The following is a 27,432-nucleotide window of genomic DNA, read 5'->3' on the forward strand; positions in this document are numbered from 1 at the left end:
TGTCTTATACTTAAAAAAAAAAAAAAAAAATCCTAGTCCTAAACGAAAAATCACTGCTGAAAACTAAATCAGATTCTAAATAGCCAAATATGATATTAAGTACCAGTACTTACTGCACTAATTACTACCAATTCAAACATCTGTTTATGTACCTTAATTACATTCCTTATAAAAGAACACCCTTTGACCACCATCTAAATCCAGTATTGATAAATCAAAATTACACTCCAAAAGTATCTTTATCTTTCGCTGGCTATCATTCAATCAAAATTTTCTGAAGGGGAACAAAACCAAGACAAAGCCACAGTAGCCCGCATGTCCACTAAACTGATGAATAAAACATTTTCAAATATAAAAAGGAATTACAAAATTTTTTACAGCAGACCTCTAGTATGGATTAAGGCCTTTTAATGGGTATAATGAACATATACCAAGTCTCAAGTTTTGTTAATGATCTTTTCAAAGAATTTTCTGCTTTAGAAAAGGTAAAAAAAGAATTAATATTACTTATAGATCTAATAAATATGTGCTGATGTGAATCAGGAGACACACCATAGCTCAACAAAGCTACAGAAAAAAGAAATTCATTTTCCTTTAAGAAAAAGAGGCCTTACAATTCTGAAATCAACCAACATGAATATCTATACTGACACCAGAAATGAATGATCAGAACTAGAGGTGTATGATATCTACTGTGATCTATTCAAAACAATATTCACCATATATATATCTTTTCTTATCATTATACTTGATTGCCATTTCCTGCATTAGCAAGGTAGCACCAGGAAACAGATGGAGACCCATCCATTCATATATACATATACATATATATATATATATATATATTATATTTTTTTTTTATTATACTTTGTCGCTGTCTCCCGCGTTTGCAAGGTAGCGCAAGGAAACAGACGAAAGAAATGGCCCAACCCCCCCCCATACACATGTATATACATACGTCCACACACGCAAATATACATACCTACACAGCTTTCCATGGTTTACCCCAGACGCTTCACATGCCTTGATTCAATCCACTGACAGCACGTCAACCCCGGTATACCACATCGCTCCAATTCACTCTATTCCTTGCCCTCCTTTCACCCTCCTGCATGTTCAGGCCCCGATCACACAAAATCTTTTTCACTCCATCTTTCCACCTCCAATTTGGTCTCCCTCTTCTCCTCGTTCCCTCCACCTCCGACACATATATCCTCTTGGTCAATCTTTCCTCACTCATCCTCTCCATGTGCCCAAACCACTTCAAAACACCCTCTTCTGCTCTCTCAACCACGCTCTTTTTATTTCCACACATCTCTCTTACCCTTACGTTACTCACTCGATCAAACCACCTCACACCACACATTGTCCTCAAACATCTCATTTCATATATATGAAGTCTGTTGGGGATGAGAGAGCTTGGGAAGTGAGTCAGTTGTTGTTCGCTGATGATACAGCGCTGGTGGCTGATTCATGTGAGAAACTGCAGAAGCTGGTGACTGAGTTTGGTAAAGTGTGTGAAAGAAGAAAGTTAAGAGTAAATGTGAATAAGAGCAAGGTTATTAGGTACAGTAGGGTTGAGGGTCAATTCAATTGGGAGGTGAGTTTGAATGGAGAAAAACTGGAGGAAGTGAAGTGTTTTAGATATCTGGGAGTGGATCTGGCAGCGGATGGAACCATGGAAGTGGAAGTGGATCATAGGGTGGGGGAGGGGGCGAAAATTCTGGGAGCCTTGAAGAATGTGTGGAGGTCGAGAACATCATCTCGGAAAGCAAAAATGGGTATGTTTGAAGGAATAGTGGTTCCAACAATGTTGTATGGTTGCGAGGCGTGGACTATGGATAGAGTTGTGCGCAGGAGGATGGATGTGCTGGAAATGAGATGTTTGAGGACAATGTGTGGTGTGAGGTGGTTTAATCGAGTAAGTAACGTAAGGGTAAGAGAGATGTGTGGAAATAAAAAGACCGTGGTTGAGAGAGCAGAAGAGGGTGTTTTGAAATGGTTTGGTCACATGGAGAGAATGAGTGAGGAAAGATTGACCAAGAGGATATATGTGTCGGAGGTGGAGGGAACGAGGAGAAGAGGGAGACCAAATTGGAGGTGGAAAGATGGAGTGAAAAAGATTTTGTGTGATCGGGGCCTAAACATGCAGGAGGGTGAAAGGAGGGCAAAGAATAGAGTGAATTGGAGCGATGTGGTATACCGGGATTGACGTGCTGTCAGTGGATTGAATCAAGGCATGTGTATGGGGGTGGGTTGGGCCATTTCTTTCGTCTGTTTCCTTGCGCTACCTCGCAAACGCGGGAGACAGCGGCAAAAAAAAAAAAAAAAAAAATATATATATATATATATATATTCCCTGGGGATAGGGGAGAAAGAATACTTCCCACGTATTCCCTGCGTGTCGTAGAAGGCGACTAAAAGGGAAGGGAGCGGGGGGCTGGAAATCCTCCCCTCTCTTTTTTTTTTTTTTTTCCAAAAGAAGGAACAGAGAAGAGGTCCAGGTGAGGATATTCCCTCAAAGGCCCAGTCCTCTGTTCTTAACGCTACCTCGCTATCGCGGGAAATAGCGAATAGTAAAAAAAAAAAAAAAAAAAAAAAAAAAAAAATATATATATATATATATATTTTTTGCTTTGTCGCTGTCTCCCGCGTTTGCGAGGTAGCGCAAGGAAACAGACGAAAGAAATGGCCCAACCCACCCCTATACACATGTATATACATACGTCCACACACGCAAATATACATACCTACACAGCTTTCCATGGTTTACCCCAGACGCTTCACATGCCCTGATTCAATCCACTGACAGCACGTCAACCCCGGTATACCAAATCGATCCAATTCACTCTATTCCTTGCCCTCCTTTCACCCTCCTGCATGTTCAGGCCCCAATCACTCAAAATCTTTTTCACTCCATCTTTCCACCTCCAATTTGGTCTCCCACTTCTCCTCGTTCCCTCCACCTCCAACACATATATCCTCTTGGTCAATCTTTCCTCACTCGTTCTCTCCATGTACCCAAACCATTTTAAAACACCCTCTTCTGCTCTCTCAACCATGCCCTTTTTATTTCCACACATCTCTCTCACCCTTACATTACTTACTCGATCAAACCACCTCACACCACACATTGTCCTCAAACATCTCATTTCCAGCACATCCACCCTCCTGCACACAACTCTATTCATAGCCCACGCCTCGCAACCATACAACATTGTTGGAACCACTATTCCTTCAAACATACCCATTTTTGCTTTCCGAGATAATGTTCTCGACTTCCACACATTCTTCAAGACTCCCAGGATTTTCACCCCCTCCCCCACCCTATGATTCACTTCCGCTTCCATGGTTCCATCCGCTGCCAGATCCACTTCCAGATATCTAAAGCACTTTATTTCCTCCATTCAAACTTACCTCCCAATTGACTTGACCCTCAACCCTACTGTACCTAATAACCTTGCTCTTATTCACATTTATTTTTAACTCTCTTCTTTCACACACTTTACCAAACTCAGTCACCAGCTTCTGCAGTTTCTCACATGAATCAGCCACCAGCGCTGTATCATCAGCGAACAACAACTGACTCACTTCCCAAGCTCTCTCATCCACAACAGACTTCATACTTGCCCCTCTTTCCAAAACTCTTGCATTCACCTCCCTAACAACCCCATCCATTAACAAATTAAACAACCATGGACACATCACACACCTGCCGCAAACCTACATTCACTGAGAACCAATCACTTTCCTCTCTTCCTACACGTACACATGCCTTACATCCTCGATAAAAACTTTTCACTGCTTGTAACAACTTTCCTCCCACACCATATATTCTTAATACCTTCCACAGAGCATCTCTATCAACTCTATCATATGCCTTCTCCAGATCCATAAATGCTACATACAAATCCATTTGCTTTTTTAAGTATTTCTCACATACATTCTTCAAAGCAAACACCTGATCCACACATCCTCTACCACTTCTGAAACCACACTGCTCTTCCCCAATCTCATGCTCTGTACATGCCTTCACCCTCTCAATCAATACCCTCCAATATAATTTACCAGGAATACTCAACAGACTTATACCTCTGTAATTTGAGCACTCACTCTTATCCCCTTTGCCTTTGTACAATGGCACTATGCACGCATTCCACCAATCCTCAGGCACCTCACCATGAGTCATACATATATTAAATAACCTTACCAACCAGTCAACATTACAGTCACCTCCTTTTTTTTATAGATTCCACTTAAATACCATCCAAACCTGCTGCCTTGCCGGCTTTCATCTTCTGCAAAGCTTTTACTATCTCTTCTGTTTACCAAATCATTTTCCCTAACCCTCTCACTCTGCACACCACCTCGACCAAAACACCCTATATCTGCCACTCTATCATCAAACACATTCAACAAACCTTCAAAATACTCACTCCATCTCCTTCTCACATCACCACTACTTGTTATCACCTCCCCATTAGCGCCCTTCATTGAAGTTCCCATTTGCTCCCTTGTCTTACGCACTTTATTTACCTCCTTCCAGAACATTTTTTTATTCTCCCTAAAATTTAATGATACTCTCTCACGCCAACTCTCATTTGCCCTCTTTTTCACCTCTTGCACCTTTCTCTTGACCTCCTGTCTCTTTCTTTTATACATCTCCCACTCAATTGCATTTTTTCCCTGCAAAAATTGTCCAAATGCCTCTCTCTCCTCTTTCACTAATAATCTTACTTCTTCATCCCACCACTCACTACCCTTTCTAATCAACCCACCTCCCACGCTTCTCATGCCACAAGCATCTTTTGCGCAATCCATCACTGATTCCCTAAATACATCCCATTCCTCCCCTACTCCCCTTACTTCCATTGTTCTCACCTTTTTCCATTCTGTACTCAGTCTCTCCTGGTACTTCCTCTTACAAGTCTCCTTCCCAAGCTCACTTACTCTCACCACCCTCTTCACCCCAACATTCACTCTTCTTTTCTGAAAACCCATACAAATCTTCACCTTAGCCTCCACAAGATAATGATCAGACATCCCTCCAGTTGCACCTCTCAGCACATTAACATCCAAAAGTCTCTCTTTCACACGCCTGTCAATTAACACATAATCCAATTACGCTCTCTGGCCACCTCTCCTACTTACATACATATACTTATGTATATCTCGCTTTTTAAACCAGGTATTCCCAATCACCAGTCCTTTTTCAGCACATACATCTACAAGCTCTTCACCATTTCCATTTACAACACTGAACATCCCATGTATACCAATTATTCCCTCAACTGCCACATTACTCACCTTTGCATTCAAATCACCCATCACTATAACCCGGTCGCGTGCATCAAAACCACTAACACACTAATTCAGCTGCTCCCAAAACACTTGCCTCTCATGATCTTTCTTCTCATGCCCAGGTGCATATGCACCAATAATCACCCATCTCTCTCCATCAACTTTCAGTTTTACCCATATCAATCGAGAATTTACTTTCTTACATTCTATCACATACTCCCACAACTCCTGTTTCAGGAGTACTGCTACTCCTTCCCTTGCTCTTGTCCTCTCACTAACCCCTGACTTTACTTCCAAGACATTCCCAAACCACTCTTCCCCTTTACCCTTGAGCTTCGTTTCACTCAGAGCCAAAACATCCAGGTTCCTTTCCTCAAACATACTGCCTATCTCTCCTTTTTTCACATCTTGGTTATATCCACACACATTTAGACACCCCAATCTGAGTCTACGAGGAGGATGAGCACTCCCTGCGTGACTCCTTCTGTTTCCCATTTTTTAGAAAGTTAAAATACAAGAAGGGGAGGATTTCTGGCCCCCCGCTCCCGTCCCGTCATATGTATATATATATATATATATATATATATATATATGGCAACAATGAATTAGAACAAATTTTCTTGCATGAGTAGACTAGAAACAGTAGAATGCATCACATATTACTGCCTTTAGATAGTTAACTTACGGTGATGGCCTTTAACCTTAACTTACCAAAAACATACCTTTAAAAGAGGAATCATAATACTGCACTTATCTTTCTCATGTTTGGGATTCATATCATTTTATCCAAAATCAGTTTTTATCAAAGATTTATACATAAAACATTACCAATTAAAAAAAAGAGGGTTTGAAGTAAAATTTTTCTGCTGCAGCGGTCATGCACAGTACTTACATGATCTTACCTTTAAAATTTCTACTTTGGTTATACATCACATATTCATGACATTCTTAATAAAAATAGTGAATATCAACACCAAAATATCTATTCTTTATGAAAAGAAAATGCTGTATTACTTGATACTATGAGGAATGATTATCATATACGTTATTACGTAAGGATGAACATATAAAGGCATACTGGACTTCCATCTATAATCTTACAACAGCATGAAACACTGCAATGCTCTTCTTATGACATTCTTAAAGAATAAAGGAATTATCAGCAAAATATTTATTATTTATGAAAAGAAAATGTTGAATTAGCAGATATTAGAGAAGTGATTATATTATACATGATTACATATGGATATACTAGACTTCCATCTATAAACTTAAAACTGCATGAAACATTGCAATGCCCTACTTCTTAGTTCATTACGAATCTGATGCCTGAATTTCATACTAAACCAATAAAGTAAGTACCCATATAACTTCAAAACCATCAAACACTTTGAAATATATTTCATATGAAAACATTTTCTTCAGGAAGGATTTCAGACTTCTATTTCAACCCTTCAAAAACCAGTAACCTAACCTACCATATTTACTCCTCTCAATTTCTTCAGCGAAAAACTTCTCAATTTTTTCGGCAAAATGTTTCTTAATGCAGAAGATGATGCCTATACAGCCCATGACAATTGCCACAGTCATGAGCCCTAGCCAGAAGGGCTCCTCGAACATCCTTTCTGACAATGGCTTAAAGGGGATCCTCAACATCCTGTTCTCACATCGTTCCCCTGCATACACAAATAAACAAAATAAACACAGTAACCAGGAGTCAATCCAGGATAAATCTTCATGGGTTAATGCAAGTACACACAAAAGAACTCTGAGCATCTCTAAAAATAACTCTAGTCACATTACTGTGGCTTAACAGTGTTAACACTGACCAAGTCACTAGGGTCAGTATACATTATTTCACTTGGACTCAACACGTCATTTCATCAGGTGTAAACACAGGTGATATGTCAGCATGTCAACAAAAGTTGAGACAAAAGTCATGCGATTTTCATTTCATTTTCAATTCATGGTCTGGCCTCAATAAAGACTTCTGTATGTGGTTAGAGCTTTCGATATACAAATTAGTTTGGGTCACCTTAGGTTACCAGAGATAAACTCAGGTCACCATTACTTATGTCATAAATCATCAAAGAATTGTAAACATACACCATATCAATAGTGATTTTTACAACAAAGATAAATCCTATCACTAGTGATCTTTACAAGTTATTGAGGTTCATCTGCTTCAGGATACTGGGTCAGTATATGTTATTTCACTTGGACTCAAAATGTCATTTCAAGTGTAAACACAATTAATATGTCAGCATGTCAACAAAGGTTTTGACAAAAGCCATGCAATTTCTATTCTATTTTCATTTCATGGTCTAGCCCCAATGAAAACTTCTGTGTATGGTTAGAAGTTTCGATATGTGAAATAGTTTGGGTCACCTTAGGTCACCAGAGACCACTTCGGGTCATCATTACTTATGTCGTAAATTGTTGAAGAACTAAAAACATAAACCATATTAATAATAATCTTCACAACAAAGATAAACATATCAACATACATATCAACAGTGATCTTCACAATTCATTAAGGTTCATCTCTTCAGGATATCTGGATGCCACTAAGGATAATTCATTTTTTTTTTTTTTTTTTTTTTTTTTTTTTTTTTTTTTTTTATACTTTGTCGCTGTCTCCCGCGTTTGCGAGGTAGCGCAAGGAAACAGACGAAAGAAATGGCCCAACCCCCATACACACGTACATACACACGTCCACACACGCAAATATACATACCTACACAGCTTTCCATGGTTTACCCCAGACGCTTCACATGCCTTGATTCAATCCACTGACAGCACGTCAACCCCTGTATACCACATCGCTCCAATTCACTCTATTTCTTGCCCTCCTTTCACCCTCCTGCATGTTCAGGCCCCGATCACACAAAATCTTTTTCACTCCATCTTTCCACCTCCAATTTGGTCTCCCTCTTCTCCTCGTTCCCTCCACCTCCGACACATATATTCTTTTGGTCAATCTTTCCTCACTCATTCTCTCCATGTGCCCGAACCATTTCAAAACACCCTCTTCTGCTCTCTCAACCACGCTCTTTTTATTTCCACACATCTCTCTTACCCTTACGTTACTTACTCGATCAAACCACCTCACACCACACATTGTCCTCAAACATCTCATTTCCAGCACATCCATCCTCCTGCGCACAACTCTATCCATAGCCCACGCCTCGCAACCATACAACATTGTTGGAACCACTATTCCTTCAAACATACCCATTTTTGCTTTCCGAGATAATGTTCTCGACTTCCACACATTTTTCAAGGCTCCCAAAATTTTCGCCCCCTCCCCCACCCTATGATCCACTTCCGCTTCCATGGTTCCATCCGCTGACAGATCCACTCCCAGATATCTAAAACACTTCACTTCCTCCAGTTTTTCTCCATTCAAACTCACCTCCCAATTGACTTGACCCTCAACCCTACTGTACCTAATAACCTTGCTCTTATTCACATTTACTCTTAACTTTCTTCTTCCACACACTTTACCAAACTCAGTCACCAGCTTCTGCAGTTTCTCACATGAATCAGCCACCAGCGCTGTATCATCAGCGAACAAAATTAATTGAGTCATTCAAAACCTGTACAGCAAACTCATAGTAACCTTGGGCACAGAGGAAATATTACAATGTCAGTGCAAAGATGTCCTGATCAATATGATTAACACTGAGCTATAAGTAAAATGTCTGTAGTACACTCTGCAAGGGATAACATATTCAAATGTGGATAAATAGTAAAACTACAGTCAAGCATACTGATTTCAAGATTTAAGATTGTGAATGACTGAAGAGCATGCATGAGGGAAAGAGAATGAGTAGTGATGACTAACCTTCCCACCAGGCATGACACTGGCAGTGGAAGGTGTGGTTGCCTGGGGTGCAGGCACCACGGCTCTGGCACGGGTCACCATCACAGGGAGAGACTCGGTCCTGGCAGCGAGGCCCACCATAGCCCTGCTCACATATACACACATACCCATTAGGCCCCCCAACCTGGCACTCACCCCATAGGCATGGTGACATCTCACACCATGTCACCTGCAAGATAAAAACATTCAATCGCATCAAAGAAATCAGGCTACAAACAAGATTCCTTGGATGCCAAACCACTTACATGCCATTCTACACATAAGTGCCCGACATCCTAGGAAGTCTTTTAAAATGGACATATAAAATAAGGTCCAACATACTGGCAGACATTACTGTTACCGTACTATTGCAAAGTTAAAAGATATGATCATAATTCTAAACACTAAAACACTAATATTAATGCTTAATATAAACCATTAAGAAAAAAAGAGGTATGGTCAAGGAAAATAAGGTCATTCAATGTGAATCTGCTACGATGGGCAGAAGTTGGAAGAGGAAATACCTTCATCCTTTTACACATAGGCCCCACAGACCTTTCCATGGTTTACCCCAGATGCTTCACATGCCCTGGTTCCGTCCACTGATAGCACGTTGACCCCAATGCACCACATCATTCCAATTCACTCTATTCCTTGCATGCCTCTCACCGTCCAGTATGTTCAAGCACCAATCACTCAAAATCTTTTTCACTCCATCCTTCCACCTTCAATTTGGTCTCCCATTTCTCCCTGTTCCCTCCACCTCTGACACATATATCCTCTTTGTCAATTTTTCCTCACTCATTCTCTCCATTTTTTCCTCACTCATTCCCTCCATATGTCCAAACCATTTCAGCACACCCTCTTCTACTCTGTCAACCACACTCTTTTAATTTCCACACATCTCTCTTACCTTTTCCTTACTTACTTGATCAAACCAGCTCACACCACATATTATCCACAAATACTTCACTTTCAACACATCCACCCTCCTCTCTACAACCCTATCCGTAGCCCATGCCTTGCAACCATAAAATATTGTTGGAACTACTATTCCTGTGAGCATATCCATTTTTACTCTCTGAGATAACTTCTCTCCTTCAACACATTCTTCATCGTTCCCAAAAACCTTCACCCCCCACCCCACCATGTGACACTTCCTCTTCTGTGGTTCCATTCACTGTTAACTCCACTCCCAGATATCTAAAACACTTAACTTCCTCCATTTTTTCTCCATTCAAACTTACATCCCTATCAACTTGTCCCTCAACCCTGCTGAACCTAATAACCTTGCTCTTATTCACATTTACTCTCAACTTTCTTCTTTCACACACTTTTCCAAACTCAGTCAACAACTTCTGCAGTTTCTCCAATGAATCAGCCACCAGAGCTGTATGATCGACAAACAACAACTGACTCACTTTCCAGGCTCTCTCATCCACAACAGACTGCATGCTTGCTCCTTTCTCCAAAACTCGAGCATTTATCTCCCTAACCACCCCATCCATAAACAAATTAAACAACCATAGGGACATCATACACCCCTGCCATAAACCGACCTTCACTGGGAACCAATCACTCTCCTCTCTTCCTACTCGTACACATGCCTTATATCCTTGGTAAAAACTTTTCACTGCTTCTAGCAGCCTACCTCCCACACTGTGTACTCTTAAGACCTTCCACAAAGCATCTCTATCAACCCTATCATATGTCTTCTCCAGATCCATAAATGCTACATATAAACCATATGTTTTTTCAAGTATTTCTCACACACACTCTTCAAAGCAAACACCTGATCCATACATCCTCTACCACTTCTGAAACCACAGTGTTCTTCCCGGGGGATAGGTGAGTAAGATACTTCCCGCATATTTCCTGCTTGTCATAAAAGGTGACTAGCAGTAGGGAAAACATTTAAGATACAGTCTAAATCATAAAGTGAAACTGTGATGAATTAGCAATAACAAAGCACCCTCTTTGGTGGATGTCAAGTAGACAGGGACGAAAGAGAAAATAATTTTTGTTATCAATTGCTGATAAACTCAGTCAAGCACTGGAGTGCAGTAACATCAGGCTGCTGTGGGTCTGATCTTCTGCACATAGCCACAAACAAACTTTAAAAGCCACTTCCAGTGCCTAATGTAATACCATGACTAAAAAAAAATAAATCTGCAGAAATTTGTATGACATATTTCTCTGCCATCCAGTATACATATTTCATATAGATGTGAATATCCTATTATAAATTTATGTCTCCTTGAAAAAAAAATTCTTAATACAAAAATCCATGCACCTATATGCTACAAAATTCTAACCGTTTATCATCTCTAGAGGGAGTATCTATCATATAAGAATGAAATCTCAATCAAGTATAGTTTTTGAGTCATTGTGCTGACAAGATTGTGTCTAAAGACAGACAGACAACCACATATACATACATAAGAGTGGTAACAACAGCCTTCATACACTTTTGTAGTGGCACGATATAACAAACCTGACCTGGGTGCTATGGGACCTCAGAGGGTGACAAGAAGATAAGATACTGGTAACTACAATAAGGTTACAGCCAAGAGTTTGTTAAAAGGTACTGTGAAGCCTTACCTGATGTGCAAAACTAATGAGAGTTTACAGCCTCAACATAAGTTATGCAGGTGAATTTCATAAACTTAAGAAGTGAGAAAACTGGATAGAGGAATGGGATGCAGGTGTCAGAAAGAGATCAAGAAAAAAAAGACTGAAAGTAAAAAATAGAGTAATAAGATAGCTTATACATACGAGAAAACACAGATGCAGGAAGGGTGACTCAGCATTATAGAGATGAGCAAGTAAGTATACAGTCAAGTGATATGAAAACAAGGAGGAGTCTCTAGAGCTGTGCAAGGAAATGATGCATGCACTACTCCTCTGGAGAGAGAAGTGTACCAGATTTCAAAAGACTAACCTGACAAAAGGCACCGGTATAGCCATTGGTACAGAGGCAGGAATGATTGGTTCCCTCAGTGATGCAGCGTCCCTTGTTGAGGCAAGGAGAAGGATCGCAGGAAGCCACACCTGACACCCTTACGCCCACACTCCCAACACCTACACCCATGGAGCGGTTCAGCCACCCAGGGTCTATCAAGAGTAAAACAATAATGGGATGCAAGGAGCATCTGTGCAGCCAGCATATGATATCACCTATCGCAAAACTTTCTCACCAGCTTTGTCAATTGTGATGTTTATTAGTGAATCAAATGTCTTGAACCCTGGAAAGTTATCTTCATTATTTCTAACCAAACCCTTAAGAGATCTAAGGGTAACTGATCCATATTTCTATACTGCCAAAGCTAATACCATCCCCTCAATAGTCTAAATGCATACATTTCTAGCTTAAATTTTTCTCTATAAATCATTTGTCAACTATATATTCAAAAGAGACAATCTATAACTCCCAAAATCTTCATTACAAACCTGTGTGAACTTCATAAGTGGCACTAAAGAAGGCAACAGACGATACCCATTTGGTCCTGGATGCTGAGGTGCTGAATGACAACGACGAGTATGATGGTGATGGTAATGCTGGTGATGAAAATGGTGGTAGTGATGGAGCAGGTGATGAAAAAGATGGAAACACTGATGAAGGGGATAAGGCCTCATTGTTTGGGTTAAGAGTATAAAGAATAGCATTGTGGGATATCGTCGTGTGCTCAGGTGTTATTGGATGATGGCTGCTTGTCATGGAGGGTGACACTGATGATGCTTCATGTCTCTGGGTTGGTCTTGGAGTTTCAGGGGATGAATCTGATGAAGACAAGGACTCTATGGAATTAAGTATGGAGTAAGAGAAAATTCGATGTGAAGCCGAGGATAAATTACCCAAAAAGAGTGGTGGAAACATGGGAGAGGTGGGTAAAGGATCAGGAGATGATGTAGACTTGATGGAGGTGGCTGACTTAGTGGATGAGACTGGGTCAACATCAGAGGCTTCTGGATCAAGGTGCACCTCTCGAATGAAAAGAGTGTTGAAAGTAGACCTGATAGATATTTCATTGTGTGATGAATGGTCTACTTTACAGATCTTCCACACAGTGCCACTCCTTCCAGCATACCAGTCCTCCACCTCAACATAGTCCTGTCAACAACATCTCAGTTAGGCAAACATATTCATCACTAATTCAATACAGAGAATGTGAAACAACAGTACAAATCAAATTCAAAAGATTTCATGCATTCAATCTTTAACCAACATCAGTTATAGACTGCTTGAGGAACATATCAACCACAAAGTACACTAGATGAAATTTGCAGAATTCATTATTCCATTTTGAATGTAATGAAAGGATGAGTCAAAAGATTTACCTGCAAGCAGGGATTTGTGGGTGAAGCAAGGGCGGCTACATGGTGAAGACGGAGATGAAGCTGGTGTCCTGGTGAGACAAGCAGCTGATGAGTGAGGGTGACACCTGGTGCTGGTGCCAGTGGGAAGTTGAGAGGGTGGATCCTCCCCATGCCAACCACCGTCCCTGTCTCCCCCACCACATCCAACCTTTTTCTACCGCTGGAGGCCTCTAAACGAAGCACCGACTGCTGCTCAAAGTTGGTACCTGCACCACAACACAGTGTCTCAGAGTTGATGCTGCAATATCATTTTGAGATTCCAAATATGACTCAGCAGGTAAACAGGAAACTGATACCTTACTTATATTTTGCTTTGTGTGAGCACCATTTGCCTACCTTCTCTATCCTCCACACACAAACAATATCAGATACCTGGAAACTTGGAATCTAGTTACCCAGTTATGATAAGTGGAGATCTGGTCAACAAGTGCCAAAAAACAAACATTTTGGTTGTACAATGCCAAATGAAAAACCAGGAAGCTGGTTATTATGCAATGAATACATGAGGGAACGAGGAGAAGAGGGAGACCAAATTGGAGGTGGAAAGATGGAGTGAAAAAGATTTTGTGTGATCGGGGCCTGAACATGCAGGAGGGTGAAAGGAGGGCAAGGAATAGAGTGAATTGGAGCGATGTGGTATACCGGGGTTGACGTGCTGTCAGTGGATTGAATCAGGGCATGTGAAGCGTCTGGGGTAAACCATGGAAAGCTGTGTAGGTATGTATATTTGCGTGTGTGGACGTATGTATATACATGTGTATGGGGGTGGGTTGGGCCATTTCTTTCGTCTGTTTCCTTGCGCTACCTCGCAAACGCGGGAGACAGCGAAAAAAAAAAAAAAAAATCTATGTGCATCAAATGACTGGAAATATCATCACTGGTGTTGGAGATAGGAAATTTGATAAACAAGTGCTGGAAAACTATTCGTTAACCAGTTAATCATACTGCATATGATCAACAGCTTCTCAAGAACTGTAGGAAATGTTCACGAGGTGTGAGATGACTGCTGAATTTAGTTACCAGGTACTGGACAACCACTAGTGCTAAATAACTGCTGAATATGGTCACCAGGTGCCGGGCAACTATTAGTTATCAGGTGCTACAGAACCATTGGTCACCAGGTGCTCAGATGCTAAATAACTGATGAATATGTTTACCAGGTGCAAGAGAACTGCTGAGCAGGGATAACAGGTGTTGGATAACTATCGGTAATCAAGTCTTAAGGCCGGTTGGATTTGGTTACCAGGTGCTAGAGAACTATTGAATACAGTCACCAGGTTTTAGATAACCGATGAATATGATCACCAGATGCTACAGAACTATTGGATATGGTCACTAGTTGCTAAAGAATTGTTGAACATGGTCATCTGGTGCCAGAAGACTGTCAAATATGGTCAAGTTCTAGATAACTGCTGAAAACAGTCCCTTGGTTCTATATAACTGTTGAATATGGTCATCTGGTGCTAGAAAACTGTTAAATATGGTTACTACCTAGCAGAAAACTAGTGAATACAGTCACCTGGCTCTAGATAACTAGTGAATGTGTTCACCTCTGTGCTTAACAACAGGTTGCATATGGTCATATAGTGCTAGATAACTGAATACAGTTTTGACAAGTGCTGAATGACTGGGCTTTCAGTCTTAATTTGGACTTGATACTGGAACACTAGTACCGATTGGCTCATAACTAAAGGACACTTATTATTTTGTGTAAAAGGAACAATGTTTTGTCTGTGGTGACCTCAAAATCAACAATGACATAAGACGATACTCAAACAAAAGTCTTTAGATTTTCACCCTCGAGCAATAATAACACATCTTGCATGAATTACTATAAATTCATTTTGTCTTCAGTATATACTCATATGGAGACCTACCCACGGAATAACTGGCCTGAAAGCCCCTGCCTCCACCAAGATGACTGGTGTGGAGCACAAGGGTGAGAGAAGGCCCATATGATACATATGAAAGTCGCTCCACCTCTGCCTCGATACAGTGCCACAGAGACGCACAGACTCCCCTACAGCTTCACCAAGGACCACCTGCACAAGAAAAGACATGGTTGAAATTCAAACCTCTGTGAATTATTTCTTAGTGGAAGAGGTGACCTATAAGTTAGAGGTTGAATCAAAGGTCAAAGAAGGTCACAATATGAAGGATCATGTTACCTGAGACTTAAAATATCAAATGTAAGAAGGGCTATTTTGACTGAGGTTTAAAATATCAAATGGATGACACTAGCTAAAAATCAGTATACAGTACACTTATTTAGTAAGTGAAACCATTGTCATTCTTTTATTTTTTCTTTTACTATTTTAATGCTTTAGCACAACACAAACAATGTCACCAATTGGCAAGATGGAGAAGGAAATTACAAGGATTCAAATCATGAACTCCCTCAAGGGGGTGGCCACAGTATTAGTCTCTCCATAACTAGTGAACTCCAGCGCCACTTCTGAGCCTTTAATGCCTCACCCTTAAGAGGCCACTGGCAGAGGGCAAGTCAAGCATAGTGTCTGCAGAGGCTCTTACCTAATGTTCCAAATGACTACTTCTAACTAATACTCCTGCCTAATGTTCTTACCAAGCAATTCATCAATCTAACAATACGTATAAATAAGTGAAGTAAGCAGAGCACTACCTTTAGCTTACAGATTATGTCTCTCATACCTCTACATAATCCTCCTGACACCTATGTTTGGTGTGGATATCCTCGAATGCTGGAGAAGCAGTGGTAGTGGTGGTGGTACTCGTGGTGGTGGCAGAAGATACTGCACGAGTGAGTCTCCGGGAGTAAAAGGAAGCATCAAGAGTGGTAGCAGAGATAACTGGGGCAGCTTCTCCCACTTGATGGTGGTGGTGATGGTGGTGGTGATAGGCAGTACCCCTGCTTGAGGGGGTGGGTGATGCCTCCCTTGTCCTCACGCTGCTGTTCTTACTACCAACTTCAAACACCTTGAACTGCAGCCACACCCGCTGACCCTCTGTTGAAAACACATATCAAAATCCACTCAGCATCCTAAAAAGTTCATTCTGTCAATATAACGGAAATCTTTCCCTCCAATATTATCATTTTCTAAAAGAAAGAACAGAGGAGGGGGCCAAGTGAAATTTTCCCTCCAAGGTTTGGCTGTCTGTTCCTGTTACCTCATTAATGCATGCAACATCAGACACATAAAAAAGAAAGAACCGCAAAACCCACAGCAACCAACTCTGGAACACTTTAAAGAAGATCCACACCTCCTGTACCAACCATGTCCAAGCAAATGAAGCATTTCTGACAAAATCCAATGGCATCCCTTTCTGCAAAGAATATACAAACATACTCATAAAACCCTACTCAAAAATCAGTCACACCCATAAACAGGAGAGTTATGAAAAACCTATACAAAATCCATCTAGAAAAATGGACACATCCTTCACAACAACACAAACAATGCAATTAAAACCTTAATAACTCTCCTACAACAGGCCCTGACAAAGAATTTTCATGAGCAGTCAAATAGACTGCTCATGAAAATTCTCTGGCTCAGTTGCAATCAAAGCACTTATGGTAATCTTCAACCACTCCTGGCTACAAAACAAAACCCCTAACATTTGGAAACTTGCTAAAATAATACTCATCATAAACCACCCAGCTGCTCCCTTCCTATTCCTGTCCTATATCACTTCTATTTTTGTTACGTAAACTCCTTGAAAAACTGTTCTACAACTGAATTAGGCAAAACAGCCAACTCTTGCCAACACAACACATCTTTAGACCTCACTAATACACTACTACACAACAATCAAACTTCTTACAACATATCCTGGAAGATTTCAGCCCACCACAATCTGCAAAGTATCGGTAGCAAAGGACATCAACATAGCATTTGACACTGTACCACCATACACCCTCACAAAAAATACTGTTGAAACCACATTCTAAAACAAAGACAAAAAGTGGCTAGTCAAGGAGTACATGACCTATCCATACTTCCTAAGGAGTGCTTGTTTTATCCCTGCTTCCCTAAGATGTGCTTATTCCATTTCTGCTTCCCCAAGAAGTGCTTGTTCCATCCCCAAATCACCAAAGAGTGCTTGACCCAGCCTTGCATCTCTAGTAGTGCTGGTTCCATCCCTGCTTCCCCAGAAGTGTTTGTTCCATCCCTGCATCTCCAAGGGGTACTTGACCCAGGCCTGCTTCCCAAGGTGTGCTTGCTTCCAACCCTACTTTTCCAGGAGTGCTAGTCTGCCTTTTATTCCATGGGAGTGCTTGTCTTAACTTTGTTTCTCAAGGAGAGCTTGCCCCAACAAGCACTCCTGGGGAAGCAGGGGCTGGATGAAGCAGTCCTGAGGACTGCAGGAACAAGCACTCTTTGTGGAAGCAGAATGGAACATGCACTGCTGGGGAAAAAGCTCTCCTTGGAGTAGCAGGGCTGGGTCAAGCACTCCTTGGGTATGTGTGGATGGAACATGCACTCCTATGGAGCAGGAATGACACAAGCAATCCTGGGGAAGTACTTCCTAGGGATGCAGGGATGGGACAAGCACTCCTGGGGAAGTAAAACTGGGGATTAGCACATCTTAGGAGGTAACTGTGGGTGGAGGGGAGAGGAAGGGTATTGCATACCTGGAGCAGTGATGACAGTGGTGCAGTGAAGGTCAGCAAGGTTGAACTCTGGGAAATTTGGGGAGGTTATAACGCCCTCTGGCTCTGTCAGCTCCTGGTGGGGGCAGGTAGAGGTGTCCACCACCCGCCACCAACCACGCACGCCCGTCCCCACCACTGACCAGTCTGAGTGGAAGGTCACCACGGCCTCGTTGCTCCGTGACACGAAGTCGAACCTGAGAATCACCACCAAATTTTTGGCTCTGCCCACAAAACCCTCTCCGCTCCAGCACCAATCAACAGGCTTCACATAACGTTCTATACTTATAACTATCTATAATCATAAATCTGTTCTTCATTCCTTATTGTGGATTGCCAACACGCAAGCCTCTGAAATCACTCAAACGTAAAGTGTCATCCTCAACAATGGCATGTTCCTTCAGAATGTTGACGTAAGCCATCAATCTTCATCTCGTACATGTGAATACTGTATACCATTACTTGATTTGGACACGGCACATGGGGCCCTCAAGAAACATTGCACTGTTTAGCAAAATACTGACAGCATACCCAACCATACTGACAGCATATCTGTCTATACTGCCTGCACGCCTGTCTATATGGGCAGCATACCCAAATATACTGGCAACATACTTGTCCATAATGGCTGATTATTTCCCCATATTAGGAGCATAACTGGCCATACTGGCACCATACCTGTCCGTACTGGGATCAAACCTGCCCATACTGGTAGCATACCTGTGCATACTGGTGGCATACTCGTCCATACTACCATCATAGCCATACATACTGGCAGCATACATGCCTACAGAGGCAGTCAATAAGTCAGCTGTCAATATTGTCAACCCACTTGCCCACGTCTACAGCTAAGCTGTCTACATCAGGAACTAGTTCAATTGTCGTTTCTGCCAGTTTACCTTTTCTCGTGCCAACACAACTGAAGACTGGACTGTTCATGTTTAAAGATATATGCATCACTTTGTTCATAAGCTTAGTGTTGTCAGCTCCTTAATCAATGTTGTCACTGCCTCCTGGAGACCTGATTTCACCACATTGTCAAAGCCTGCAACCGACCTGGCCTGCAACCGACCTGTCTCATATAATCCCACGTCAGTGCCGTTCGGGTGGTGTGTCAGCTGACCTGCCTAATCTAACGATATCAACAATCAAATTATGTCAAAGCTCACCTGTCCATGTTGGTTGTATGTCGGCCGCAGTAGCGCACCATATGGTCCTCGGGGGAACTCTGGAGGCCGACGTAATCATACAGGCACTGGGGCTGGTACTCGAGGTCCAGCTTGAGGAAGGTGATGACGAGGCGCGAGTTGGTGGGCCCACGGAGGGTGAGGGTCCGGTGGAGGTTGTTGGGGTAAGGTGAGGGGTAACGTGGGGTAGTCAAGTTGCCACTGTACCCCTGGATGTGAAAGGTTTGCCTCTCTGGAGGGTCTGTCACCAAACATGGATAGAGATGAAGTTTCGTCAGCATGTGAGAGGTAATTTTGCTCATGTTAATCATCATAAAGGTGTTTGAAGTCATATTCATACATTCAGATCACTGATATATGAAGCTCCGGGAGAGGGCTGCTCCAGGGCTTCTGTTGCGGTATCATTAGACAGTAGCGTCTTACCTGGGACTCTCCTCGCGCAGATGTAGCCGCCGAAGAGGTCACACTGGTGGGCGGAGAGGGCGAGGGGCGGCTGACGGTGAAGCCGTGTCCTAGGGGCCGGCGCCGTAGACAGCTCCTGAAGACTGAGGCAGAGCGATGCAGTCTCCCCAGCCATCTGCCGGCCTTCCACAGTCCCAACCTCTGCCAACGCAAATGATAACATCACCACCTGTGCTGACTTCATGCCTCACCGATACGTCGAGAGTGGAACTGAATCTTACCCTTAAGAAATATATGAATATTCTAACCCTGTTACGGTAGCTGTGCCTCGTTGTTTGTTCACGATAACCAGCCAGGATGAATAAAAGAGAAGACAATCCTCTCCATCTTGTCTTCGTGCTCCACTCGAACAACAACAACATACAGCGCCTCTTGCGGCCAGACTCGGAATCAGAAACAAAATAGCTTCGCGTAAACACGACTAAAATGATTGAATACTATTACATCCTCTTCCCTTTTTTTTCTTACAAACTGTACATGCATACATAATATATACAAAAAAAAAAAAAAAATGACAAAATATTTACAGCTACATCTAATAACTGATAAGCAGAGAACCTCTTAGAAGGCTTGACACACTAACACAAGTAACGGGGTTACTGACATGGTACTCCTGTTTCTGAACATCCCTCCTGGAGCACCGGGATTACTGACATGGCACTTTCGTTTCCCAACATCCCTCCTGGAACATCGGGGTTACTGACATGGTACACCTGTTTCAGAACATAATCGTGAAGGCCTTCCTCTTTCACATGAGCATCACCCGTGGCTATATCTTCACTTGACATCACCTGCTGCTCAGGTCTTCCCTCAGCTACATCTGTGACAGTCTCACCACTCATTAGTCTTACTGGAAACTCGTATGAATGTCTCATGTGGCATCTACTCCTCCGTAGCACCGTGCCTTGATTTTCATAACAAGAGACTGAGCAGTAGTGTCATACAGTGCATCAAAGTCCCAAAAGTTAGAAAATAACATACAGTTATGAGGTAATACTCGCCATTTAGTTCAAACAGGTTAGTGCCAATCTTTTTCCAAGATCTGTCAGGGAGCTCATGACTTATTAGGGATTCATTTGAAGGGGATATTTCTTGCCTCACAACACTGCACCAAGGACATTATTCCAGCATTCATGTTAGGCCAATACACACTCTCCTTGGCTCTGCGTAAACATCCTTCAATACCCACATGGCTAACATGTATGTCCTTCTTTATCTCGGGCCGTTACTGCTTTGGTATGACGAGTCTCTAACCACAAAAGACAAGACCATCTTCACATGACAATCATCTCTCAGGGCAAGATATGGTGTGACAATTCCAAGCACTTGAGATTTCTGATCAGGCCAACCATGTTGAATAACACATTTCAGAGTCTGCCATGTGATGTTCCTATTAGTCTCTGCCCTGACTAAGTCTATCCTATCACCAGCCATCGTCAGAAAGGTGACAGGCATCGAATATTTTCAAACTCCTCGTCGGAGTCCCCATTTTGAACAGGTGAGTAGGGCTCTCCTACTTAATGTGTCAGCAATGAACATTTGGTTGCCCTTCACGTACCTTACTCCAATGTTATTATATGTAAGGGCTCTTATATACATGGCATAAAGCCTCTTCGGGGCCTTGTCTAAAACTTTACCACAATGCTTTCAAGCTGCCTGTGGTCTGTAGACACACATACACCGACCTACCATATGTAAACTGGTGCCATTTTCCCTCGCGCATTGACAATGGCAGGCATCTCTCTCTCTCTCTCTCTCTCTCTCTCTCTCTCTCTCTCTCTCTCTCTCTCTCTCTCTCTCTCTCTCTCTATAACAGCGTACCGACTCGCTGTATCAGTCAATGCCCTACTAGTGTAGCACAAGGGGTAGTCTTCCCGCAGCAATACTGCGCCAACGCCCTTGTTTCTGGCATCTGACTGAATTACTGATAGTTTTGCTTTAGCCTCCGCATTCCTCCATATTTCCATTTAACATCCTTTCCCGCCAGACGGGCAAGAGGACGTAATACAGTAGCTAACCTGGGCAGAAGTTTGGACAGTTAACCACGCCGACCAAACGTTGCACATCATCTTTATCCCTAAGTGGTTCCATCTTCATAATGGCCTCCACCTTTTTAGGACCAGGCCCAAGTCCCTTACTTGTCACCACATGCCCCCATGAAATGAGCCTCAGGCATATAGAACTTGACATTTCTTTTGATTTGAGTTTTATTCCTAACCCAGCACACCTTGCTAAAAGCTTCCTCATCTCTGATCACAGCTTGCCTCATCACTGTATTCTAGTAAGTCATCTACACACTGTGCGCACCTCCAAGCCTTGTAGAGTTTGATGTAATCTCTTTTGAAATATTTCACTGCTCTTCTTTAGGCCAATGGGTAAACGCATCCTTCTATGTATCACCTAAATGGAGTTGGGTTAACAAACTGGACTCGTAATCTAACTCACAAGGATGGTAGCCAGCCTCTAAATCACAGATGGAAAATAATGAATTGCACCATTCAGATCAAGTAGAATATCCTCTATAACTGGCAATTTATAATATTCCCTTTTCAGGGCTACATTTAAGGGTCTAGGGCCAATACACACGCTGAGAACCACCAGACTTTCTTTGTAGTGAGATGCATTTGAGTCATCCAACCATTTGGTCTAATCCACAGGATTTATTTCACCTTCCTGTTGGTAGCTCATCCAAAACCCTTTCGTCTCCTTGTTTCGTGGCGTCTAGGATCCTTCTGGCTGGCCGAAGAGCACAATTAGCATCACCAGATATTTTCAAAATGCAACAGGGCCACCAGGCAATGATCCCAGATGGCCATCAAACACTGCAGGAAATTCTGTACACAAATTTATCGGTTGTTTTACTACACTGATGCTGTCAAAATGATCATAATTGATGGTTTTTTTAATTCCATCTTAACTACTGACCCGGCATTAAGTAATGGTATAAGGTTAGTGTCATCAATCAACAATATTATATCAAACATCATGTTCCAGTCCCGTCCGGGAATTCCCTGAACCTTACAGAAGATCTGCCCACTGCCTTCTTTGTAGAACTGTCCCACAATTGTAGGGTAACCCTTTCTTTCAACACCTTAGCAGTAATGATAACCTTAACATGTAACACAGTAGCAATAGCACCACAATCAATTTGGCATTTCTAATGGTTCATCATTGATCTTACAGTAGATACCTTTTTGATTGTGTGGCAGAGAACACAACTGACTAGTTCTGTATCACTTACAGTAGACTCGTTATCTCTGTCCAGGTACACAGCATAAATTCTTGCTGTACAGACACACACGTGAGGCACCGAAATGGTTTCTTAAGACCACAACTATCACAAAGACGCCCCCCCAAGGCGGGACATTTTTCACCTTGATCAACTCGTGAGTCCTACAACAGAATTTGCGACAAACTGTAACTTATCTTGGCAATAGATCAGTGGCTAGATGACTCCCTATCTTCCTCACTAGACATGTTTAGTGTGTGCTTTTGATCTTGCCATTGTTGTACCGTCCAAACATTAGTTCCAACACTGACTGTATCCGACAGTGTTAAGATTTTTGCCTGTACATTAACACTATGTACGACCTCTTCCATTTCTATCAACCTTGCACCTCAGCACTGGCCAACACCTCCATGGCTGTGCAAATGTCTATAGCAGACTGTAGGTCTAACCTCTGTTTGAGAGATGAGTTTTTTTCCCCTTGTCTTATCATCTCTAATACCAATTATCACCTGGTCCATTACCAGCAATTTATCAAGTATACAGTCACAAAACCCGAAGGATTTTGCCATATTCCTAAGAGCAGCCATATATTGCTCAATGCTTTCTTCTAACACTCGCTCACGTCTATCAAATTGGAATCTCTGAAAAAAATTCTTTCCGTCCACCAACTATTACCCTTTTCAGATTCGTTGGTGACCTTCATCAAGTCCATGTCTACTTTCACTCGCGCTGAATCGTAAGCTATTCACCAATGCGGAGCCCATCCAATGCCGACACAACTTTCACACAAAGTTTAACTTGAAACGACTCAGGACTCTGGTCCATCCCTGGGAGTTCCAGATCACCGCTGAAAAGTTGAATCCACAAATAACCAATCCTGGGCCACACTGGACGATCGTACCGCAGGGGGAGAAGAAGAATCGACACCGGGTGTTCTCACCTGTGGTCACCTACACCGGGTGTTCTCACTGTGGTCCCCTACACCGGGTGTTCTCACTGTGGTCCCCTACACCGGGTGTTCTCACCGTGGTCACCTACACCGGGTGTTCTCACTGTGGTCCCCTACACCGGGTGTTCTCACCGTGGTCCCCTACACCGGGTGTTCTCACCGTGGTCACCTGCTGTGGTGCAGTGGAGTAAACATGACCATTTGCACTGGTCCTGGTGGACCGCCACAGCTCTGGACGTCCCCCTAGGCACTTCCTCACACTGGACGTCCCCTCCCCAGGCACTTCTTCACACTGGACGTCCCACCCCCAAGGCACTTCCTCACACTGGACGTCCCCCCCAGGCACTTCCTCACACTGGACGTCCCTTCCCCAGGCACTTGCTCACACTGGACGTCCCACCCAGGCACTTCCTCACACTGGACGTCCCCCAAAGCACTTCCTCACACTGGACGTCCCCTCCCCAGGCACTTCCTCACACTGGACGTCTCCCCCAGGCACTTGCTCACACTGGACGTCCCCCCCAGGCACTTCCTCACACTGGACGTCCCACCCAGGCACTTCCTCACACTGGACGTCCCCCAAAGCACTTCCTCACACTGGACGTCCCCTCCCCAGGCACTTCCTCACACTGGACGTCTCCCCCAGGCACTTGCTCACACTGGACGTCCCCCCAGGCACTTCCTCACACTGGACGTCCCCCCCAGGCACTTCCTCACACTGGACGTCCCCCCCAGGCACTTCCTCACACTGGACTTCCCCCCCAGGCACTTCCTCACACTGGACGTCCCACCCAGGCACTTCCTCACACTGGACGTCCCCCCAGGCACTTCCTCACACTGGACGTCCCCCCCAGGCACTTCCTCACACTGGACGTCCCCCCCAGGCACTTCCTCACACTGGACGTCCCACCCAGGCACTTCCTCACACTGGACGTCCCCCCCAGGCACTTCCTCACACTGGACGTCCCACCCAGGCACTTCCTCACACTGGACGTCCCCCCCAGGCACTTCCTCACACTGGACGTCCCCCCCAGGCACTTCCTCACACTGGACGTCCCCCCCAGGCACTTGCTCACACTGGACGTCCCATCCAGGCACTTCCTCACACTGGACGTCCCCCCCAGGCACTTACTCACACTGGACGTCCCCCCCAGGCACTTACTCACACTGGACGTCCCACCCCTAGGCACTTCCTCGCACAGGACGTCCCCCCCAGGCACTTTCTCACACTGGACGTCCCACCCCCCGGCACTTCCTCACACTGGACGTCCCCCCAAGCACTTCCTCACACTGGACGTCCCCCCAAGCACTTCCTCACACTGGACGTCCCCCAAGGCATTTCCTCACACTGGACGTCCCCCAAAGCACTTCCTCACACTGGACGTCCCCTCCCCAGGCACTTCCTCACACTGGACGTCCCCCCAAGCACTTCCTCACACTGGACGTCCCCCAAGGCATTTCCTCACACTGGACGTCCCACCCCCCGGCACTTCCTCACACTGGACGTCCCCCCAAGCACTTCCTCACACTGGACGTCCCCCCCAAGCACTTCCTCACACTGGACGTCCCCCCCAAGGCACTTCCTCACACTGGACGTCCCCCCCTAGGCACTTCCTCACACTGGACGACGTCCCCCTAGGCACTTCCTCACACTGGACGTCCCACCCAGGCACTTCCTCACACTGGACGTCCCCCCCAAGGCACTTCCTCACACACACACACACACTGTCCCTGGATCTCTCATCATGTTGCCCGTCAACCACAAACGAGGATGCGGGAGGAGTAACAGAAGGCCAGAGGGTCGTAAGACAATCGGGTCGTGGCCCCACCACCATTGCCGACCCAAGACGGGGAGGTGGGAGGGAGAGAGAGAGAGAGTCTCCCACTTGAATGTCGACGTAGCACCAGAACACCTCACCACCACACACCCACACACACCTCTGTAGTGACCGCTGGTGTGCGTCCGGTTGCCAACCACGTCACAATACCTGTGCCTCTCGTCCGCTCATGGTAACCAGGCAGGACGAACCAGAAGACGATCCTCTACATCTTGTATTCCCGCTCCAAGAACACAAGAACAGACAGCGCCCATGGTGGCCACCAAACTCAGTATTAAAACAACACAACAACATAGCTTTGTGTAAACGCAACTGAAACGAATGAATTTTGTTCCAAGACACCTTCAGGTACGAAGGAACACCTCTGACCAGACACCTAAAGGTCGGGGTCAAAGGCCAAGCTATCATTTGCAAAGAACAAAGATAAAAGAGCTGTACCATTGTGATCAAGAGGTTTTAAGTGTATATATATATATATATATATATATATATATATATATATATATATATATATATATATATATATATATATGTCAAGTACATGTAGCATTCTGTCTAATAATTTCTAGAGTGTTATGTGGGAAAATTAACGGCCTATTCATAGGGTATAAACACTTTCTAAATGGGGCTTTCGCTCTAATCTCTCTATCTTACATGAAAGTAATCTTTTGAAGGGAAATATCTGAAATTGTTGATTACTTCATTGTGTATATAAATTAGGAATTAGGATATTAACAGTGTCCTCCAGAAGAAAACCCTCACCACAGACCATCTGGTCTTCTGTCGTCCTGCTTTACCTTATACTCCCAAGTACTATGAATGGCCACTCCAGTCGATGACCCACATCAAAGACCACCTGGTCTTCTGTCGTCCTGCTTTACCTTGAACTCCCAAGTACTATTAATGGCCCCCTCCAGTCGATGACCCCTATCAAAGACCATCTGGTCTTCTGTTGTCCTGCTTTACCTTGTACTCCCACGTACTATCAATGACCCCCTCCAGTCGATGACCCCTATCAAAGACCATCTGGTCTTCTGTCGTCCCGCTGTACATTGGACTCCCAAGTACAATTAATGGCCCCCCTCCAGTCGATGACCCCTATCAAAGACCACCTGGTCTTCTGTTGTCCTACTGTACCTTGTACTGCCCCCTCCATTCGATGACCCACATCAAAGACCAGCTGGTCTTCTATCGTCCTGCTTTACCTTGTACTCCCACGTACTATCAACGGCCCCCTCCAGTCGATGACCCCCATCAAAGGCCATCTAGTCTTCTGTCCTCTGTCTCTCCCTACGTGTTCCCCCAAAGGACTTAAAAATAAAGGCTTATTGGAATTTTCGCCAGCCAACTCGAAGGTTTACCGGAGACGTTGAGCGTTGAGCCATCCGTCCAAGTCCAGGTGTGGGCGTATGGGCGGAGGGTCCCACCCACCCAGAAGAGCGTGCCGGAAGCATAGTCTGGAAGGTTTCTTAGGCCTGCCCCAAACCATCGCGCCAGGCCCTTGCTCGAGACAGTCGCCAGATCTCCCTGCGAAAGACACAGACCTCAATGTTACACTCCCAACGTAAAAATATAAATACATTCATTAAAAAAG

General features: G+C 43.7%; 2 protein-coding genes across 2 annotated transcripts in view; both read right to left on the minus strand.

The window, feature by feature from the left end:
- LOC139762695 (uncharacterized) overlaps nt 1-15,549 on the minus strand; it is a 124,210-nt gene extending 108,661 nt beyond the window's left edge. Inside the window, exons 1-6 of the mRNA XM_071687662.1 lie at nt 15,421-15,549; nt 13,505-13,749; nt 12,617-13,277; nt 12,108-12,280; nt 9,149-9,356; nt 6,780-6,977 (exon numbers count right to left, since the gene is read on the minus strand). Coding sequence (XP_071543763.1) covers nt 6,780-6,977; nt 9,149-9,356; nt 12,108-12,280; nt 12,617-13,277; nt 13,505-13,654 — 1,390 coding nt within the window. The 5' untranslated portion in view covers nt 13,655-13,749; nt 15,421-15,549. The remainder of the gene's footprint in view (nt 1-6,779; nt 6,978-9,148; nt 9,357-12,107; nt 12,281-12,616; nt 13,278-13,504; nt 13,750-15,420) is intronic.
- Nucleotides 15,550-27,149: 11,600 nt separating this feature from the next.
- The window catches only part of LOC139762796 (FRAS1-related extracellular matrix protein 1-like), a 4,073-nt gene continuing 3,790 nt past the window's right edge, over nt 27,150-27,432 (minus strand). The window contains exon 3 of the mRNA XM_071687952.1: nt 27,150-27,365. Within this exon, the coding sequence (XP_071544053.1) occupies nt 27,150-27,365 (216 nt within the window). The remainder of the gene's footprint in view (nt 27,366-27,432) is intronic.

Source organism: Panulirus ornatus, chromosome 44, assembly GCF_036320965.1.
Source record: "Panulirus ornatus isolate Po-2019 chromosome 44, ASM3632096v1, whole genome shotgun sequence".
Classification (NCBI taxonomy): domain Eukaryota; kingdom Metazoa; phylum Arthropoda; class Malacostraca; order Decapoda; family Palinuridae; genus Panulirus; species Panulirus ornatus.